A 6,020-nucleotide genomic window follows, 5' to 3' on the forward strand; every position below is an offset into this window, starting at 1 on the left:
TGCAGTGTCTCATGCCTGTGATCCCAGCACTTTGGGAGGCAGTGGGAAGATTGAGCCCAGGAGATGGAGGCTGCAGTGAGCCACGATCATACTACTACACTCCGGCTGGGCAACAAAAACAAAACAAGACAAAACAAAAAAATGGAGTGACATCACAGAAGAGGGCCCACAGGAGGCTGTTGTGGGGCATTTGAGGGTGAAATGAGGTGGGGCTCCTCACATCTCCCCTGCTCCCACTTGCCTGGCTGAGCTCTCACCCTCCTGTCCACTGCCCAAGGGGAGGCCTCCCTGCCGCCATCCCTGGGCCACTCTGCTGGGTGTTTATTGAGCAGTTACCACCTCCCGCCTGGGTTGAGGGCAACTTCAGCATTGAACGGGGTTAGTTCTCACAACGTTCTCCAACCAACGTACATCATTAGGGAGCCCATGAAGGGCTGGACGGTACCCCCCTGCCCAGAGGCATGGCCACCTTGTCCTGTTCTTTCAAGCATCCTGGGCAAAGGAGACAGAGCTGGCCAGGCCATAGATGGTGCAGCCTCGCCACGGGACACCAGACTGGGGAGACGGGGCTGGCTGCAGCCATAGAGCCTGCTGGGAGGGCAGACTCCAGCAGCATGTTGTCAGGAGCTTCTGAGGAGCCAGGCAGGGGTGAGGATGGGAGAGGCTCAGGTCGCCCAGTTTCCTGCTGCTGCTTCACTTCCTGCGGGAACCCTCCCAATAGGAGACAAGGGAAGCCAGAAAGGAGAGCCCTGGCCAGGTGGGGGGCTTGAGGAGGGGCCCCCTCTACATGGGGCACCCACAAGACAGCGTGAGGCCAGGCAGGTGCCCCGAGGTCAAGAATGCTGAGGGGATCAAAGGGATGGGGCTACACCTGGGCTTGGGCGCCCAGCTCCACAGCTGTCCCTGCGGACAGGAGCAGGGGCGGGGACTGCACAGCTATCAGTCTTGGACACTGAGGCCATCCACGCAACACTCCCACACAGCCCTGAACGTCCACCTTGAATCTCCTCACACCATGAACCTGAACCAGGCCCAGGCCCCTCCCAAAGCCCCGGACACCGGGAAGAACCAGCTGCGCGAAGGACTGGAGCCAGGTGCGCCTTTATTAGCTGAGCCACTACTTGAGAGGGATGAAGCGGGAGGAGTGGGTGGCTCCAATGCCTGGCCGGCCGTGCTTCACGGGCTTGTAGGTGATGGAGAACTCGCCCAGGTAGTGGCCAATCATCTCGGGCTGCAGGAGACCAAGAGCAGAGCTGGGTGTCAGGCGATCCCGCCCGCGTCAGGCGACCCCAGCTCACCTCAGGCCCAGTCCGGTTGGCAGGGACAGCCGCACGCACCTTGATCTCCACCTGGTTGAAGGTCTTGCCGTTGTAGACGCCCACCATGCTGCCCACCATCTCTGGCAGGATGATCATGTCCCGCAAGTGCGTCTTCACCACTTCTGGCTTCTCCATGGGCGGCGCCTCCTTCTTGGCCTTGCGCAGGCGCTTCAGCAGTGAGTGCTGCTTCCGCCGCAGGCCCCGGTTCAGCCGCCGCCGCTGGCGCGCACTGTACAGTTGCATGAGCTGCTCGCTGGAGAGGATGCACCAGGCAGAGTTTTGTGAGCAGCCCGGCCTGGGGAGACCCTACCCACTCCGGGGGACAGAGAACTAACGTTTGGTTCTCCCCAGGGACACAGCCGCACTGGACTTGTCAATGTCCATTGTAGTGACCGCAATGAACACGCCAAGTCCCTCTGGCACCCCCGCCAGATATGCGCGACTCATCCCTCAGATGCAAGAGCCAGCGTGTGACTGCAGAGACTCAGAGGACAAGCGGCCCGGAGACCACAGTCTCACACAAGATGCTGTAGCGCACAGCTCGGGCCAAAGGCCTCTAAAAACGCAGCAGAAGGCAGGAAGGGCGCGGTGGCTCCCGCCTGTGATCCCAGCACTTTGGGAGGCTGAGGCGGGAGGGCCGCTTCAGCCCAGGAGTTCAAGACCAACCTGGACGACACAGAGAAACCCTGTTTCTACAAATAATTAAAAATCCTCCAGCCTGGGCGACAGAGCGAGACTCCGTCTCAAAAAAAAAAAAAAAAAATCAAGGCCGGGCGCGGTGGTTCACGCCTGTAATCTCAGCACTTCGGGAGGCAGGTGGATCACCTAAGGTCAGGAGTTTGAGACCAGCCTGGCCAACATGGAAACCCGTCTCTACTAAAAATACAAAAATTAGCGGGACGTGTTGGTGAGCCCCACGATTTCGAGTAATCCCAGCTACTCGAAAGGCTGAGGGAAGAGAATCGCTTGAACCCGGGAGTCGGAGGCTGCAGTGAGCTGAGATCGATCCATTGCACTCCAGGCTGGGAGACAGGATGAGGCTCCGTCTCAAAATAGTAAATATAATAAAAATAAAAAAATAAAAGGGAAAGTCAGCTACCCACCACCACCCTGCCTGGACAGGACCCAGCTACTGCCACTGCCCTTAGAATCTAAGGCTGCTCGTTATTTTAAGTCACGTGGGCTGCAGACTGGCTACACCCTCCAACTAATCCGCGGAAAAGGTAACAACGGGGAGCAGGTTGAAAATAAGTAAAAACCTCAACGTCTCTGGACAGTTTTCTGGGCTCAAGACTACGCTCAGTCCCAAACCTGCGCTCGCCCACCGCCGCAGAGGCGCTCGGACCCCCGCCCCACCGCCCTCACCGGCAAGCTCCACCGCTGGCCCGGCCCCGCCCGCGACCCCTGCCGGCCGCCCTTACTAGGACATGTCCAGCAGCTGGTCCAGGTCCACGCCGCGGTAGGTGAACTTGCGGAAGGTCCGCTTCTTCTTCTGCTCTACCTCTGCCTGCGCGGGCGCGGGTCGGACGTCAGCGGGATCCCGACACCCACCTCCCACGACCACCGGGCCCGAGGACACCGCGGAAGACGCGCGGCGGCGCCGCCGGGGACAGAAGCCCGACAGGGACACACCGCCTTGACCCGTCCCCGGGGGTCACGCGCGGCTCCGGGTTACGGGGACCCAGACACGAAGGCCCGGACAGGCCTTCCCGACCCCGCGTCGTCCCGACACCCACCGGGTCCGCCCCGCGCCCCAACATCCAGCCGCCTCCAGGGTCAGGAGCAAGCCGCAGTAGTCGGGAGGCCGAGCTGCGGCCCCCGCGGGACGGTCAGAGGATGGATGGCGCCGGATAGGCCCGGCAGAGACGCCCCAACTCGCAGCACTCACCATCTTGCCGGATACTCAGAAAAGAGCGCTCTGATCCGCGCCTGCGCAGTTATCGCGAGACTGCCGGCGTGTCCCGCCCCCTCAGCTGTGCGCGCACACGCGCTTCCGCTTTCCCGGCGGCGAACACACGCCCTCTGCCGTCTGGAGGGCAAAACACAGGCTGCGGGGATTAGAGCAGCCGCCGCCTGAGGTCTGCAGAGCCGCTCTCTCCACGGAGTGGGACTTTGGACACGCCGCCTCCCCTGTCTGAGCCTCGGGTTCGTGCTCCGTCATCTACACGATGGCACCCACCTCAACAAGTATCTATGGAGCGCCTACTGTTTGCTCGTGGCTGCGGTTTAGGGGTTCAGGTCCCTGTGTGGGAAGAAGACAGGTCATTACAGATACCAGGGCAGGGACAGGGCCTCCCTGAAAAGCACAATTCAGGCTTTCACAGCTATAAAATTTTGTACGTAAAGTTAGTAGGGACAACATAGCGAGACTACCTCTCTACAAAAAAATACAAAAATGTATGTTTACAAAAATTTGTGTACACATAGCCATAAAATATTAAAAAATACAATAATTCCCAGCTACTCGGGAGGCTGAGCCTTGAGCCCAGGAGGCAGAGGCTGCAGTGAGCCGTGATCACGCCAACGGCACTCCAGCCTGGGCGACAGAGCAAGACCCTGTCTCAAAAATAAAGTTAGGAGGCCGGGCGCGGTGGCTCAAGCCTGTAATCCCAGCACTTTGGGAGGCCGAGACGGGCGGATCACGAGGTCAGGAGATCGAGATCATCCTGGCTAACACGGTGAAACCCCGTCTCTACTAAAAAATACAAAAAACTAGCTGGGCGAGGTGGCGGGCGCCTGTAGTCCCAGCTACTCGGGAGGCTGAGGCAGGAGAATGGCGGGAACCCGGGAGGCGGAGCTTGCAGTGAGCTGAGATCCGGCCACTGCACTCCAGCCTGGGCGACAGAGCGAGACTCCGTCTCAAAAAAAAAAAACAAAAAAGTTAGGAATATCACTGAGTTTGTTATGTAAATGTAGTATGAATAATAAGGATAGCTCAAAAAGAGGAATAACTAGAACTATGTAGGAGTGACTTTTTTAATATTTTTTTGAAACGGAGTTTCACCCGTGTTGCCCTGGCTGGAGTGCAGTGGCGTGATCTCGGCTCACTGCAACCTCTGCCTCCCGGGTTCAAGTGATTCTCCTGCCTCAGCCTCCCAAGTAGCTGAGATTACAGGCACCTGTCACCATGCCCGGCTAATTTTGTATTTTTAGTAGAGACAGGGTTTCTCCATGTTGGCCAGGCCATGTTGGTCTCGATCTCCTGACCTCAGGTGATCCACCCGCCTTGGCCTCTCCAAGTGCTGGGATTAGAGGCATGAGCCACCATGCCCGGCCTAGGAGTGATGTTTCTGTATCTTACTGGAATTAAGTATAAAGTTGAAAGTGACTATTAACTATGATGTGGCACCTGGCTGGGCGCGGTGGCTTATGCTTGTAATCCCAGCACTTTGGGAGGCCGAAGCGGGCGGATCATCTGAGGTCAAGAGTTCAAGACCAATCTGGCCAACCCCATCTCTATTAAAAATACAAAAAAATTAGCCAGGCATGGTGGTGGTGCACCTGTAATCCCAGCTACTTGGGAGGCTGAGGCATGAGAATCGCTTGAACCCAGGAGGCAGAGGTGGCAGTGAGCCGAAATTGCACCACTGCACTCCAGCCTGGGTGACAGAGACTCCTTCTCAAAAAAAAAAAAAAAAAAGCACAAAACCTCTGGGAACTCGACTTTAGCTGTGGCACTGTCCAGGGAGCTGAGCTCTCCCCAGCCATCCATCCCCACAGTCCCAAGGGAAGCCAATTACACTGTACCCAGGGAGGGCTGAGTCTCCATCCCGAGGAGCACAGGACCTGTGTGTGGGGTCCATCCACGTTACCCATTTTCCTGCAGCAGATACCGTCCTGGCTGGAAAGCTGATTTTGTGAGTGCTGCTCCTTGGCTGGGGGAGCTAATGTAATGGGGGGGGGTTGACACTCAACACCATGACCTGTGGTGTGGAGAGAGAGCCACCCCCGCCTGGCCCTCCTGGAAACTGGGACAGCAGCTCCTGAGGACACGGGAGAAGGCTCTGACAGCAGGGAATGGAGCTGGCTTCCTGGGCTGAGGCGTTGAGGGGTCCTGTCTCAGTGAGGAAGCTGCACTGCACAGGGATGTGGGAGGTACCCCTTTTCTTGGCTCTCTCCAAACTAAGCCAAACCTTCCCTGTCCCCAGAATATGAACTGGGGAAGGGGTTCTGGCTGTTGCCTGCGGTCTCACGCCTGGCACGCTGTAGGCTTCCAATTTGGGACTTCGAGGTCCTTTTTTTTGTTTTTGTTTTTGTTTTGAGACGGAGTTTCGCTCTTGTCGCCCAGGCTAGAGTGCAATGGTGCGATCTCGGCTCACTGCAACCTCCACCTACCGGGTTCAAGCGATTCTTCTGCCTCAGCCTCCCAAGTAGCTGGGATTACAGGCATGCACCACGACACCCGGCTAATTTTGTATTTTCAGTAGAGATGGGGTTTCTCCATGTTGGTCAGGCTGGTCTCAAATTCCTGACCTCAGGTGATCCACCCGCCTCGGCCTCCCAAAATGCTGGGATTACAAGCGTGAGCCACTGCGCCCGGCCCTTTTTATGTTTTTAAGTCTCGCCTTCCCTGACAGAGTGACATAGTATCGCTTCCCAAAGATGCCCCTGTCCTAATCCCCAGAACCTGGGGATAGATCACCTTCCATGGCAAAAGATGTAACTAAAGGTCTTGAGATGAGAAAAGCCTGGAGCCCACAT

At 57.4% G+C, this 6,020-nt stretch overlaps 1 protein-coding gene across 2 annotated transcripts; it reads right to left on the reverse strand.

Moving 5' to 3' along the window:
- Window positions 1-1,082: 1,082 nt before the first annotated feature.
- RPS15 (ribosomal protein S15) lies at window positions 1,083-3,308 on the reverse strand. Of its 2 annotated transcripts, none has more exons than XM_017873030.1 (4): window positions 3,208-3,308; window positions 2,741-2,826; window positions 1,338-1,572; window positions 1,083-1,231 (listed from the first exon to the last, which is right to left on the reverse strand). In XM_017873030.1, exons 1-4 carry the CDS (start codon window positions 3,208-3,210, stop codon window positions 1,118-1,120), a joined length of 438 nt encoding a protein of 145 aa, XP_017728519.1. In that variant the 5' UTR covers window positions 3,211-3,308; the 3' UTR covers window positions 1,083-1,117. The 2 variants fall into 2 exon arrangements, with proteins under 2 accessions (XP_017728519.1, XP_017728518.1); XM_017873029.1 differs by lacking the exon at window positions 3,208-3,308 and adding an exon at window positions 3,056-3,201.
- Between the last annotated feature and the right edge of the window lie 2,712 nt (window positions 3,309-6,020).

This window comes from Rhinopithecus bieti, unplaced genomic scaffold (assembly GCF_001698545.2).
Source record: "Rhinopithecus bieti isolate Rb0 unplaced genomic scaffold, ASM169854v2 scaffold_7901, whole genome shotgun sequence".
Taxonomy (NCBI): domain Eukaryota; kingdom Metazoa; phylum Chordata; class Mammalia; order Primates; family Cercopithecidae; genus Rhinopithecus; species Rhinopithecus bieti.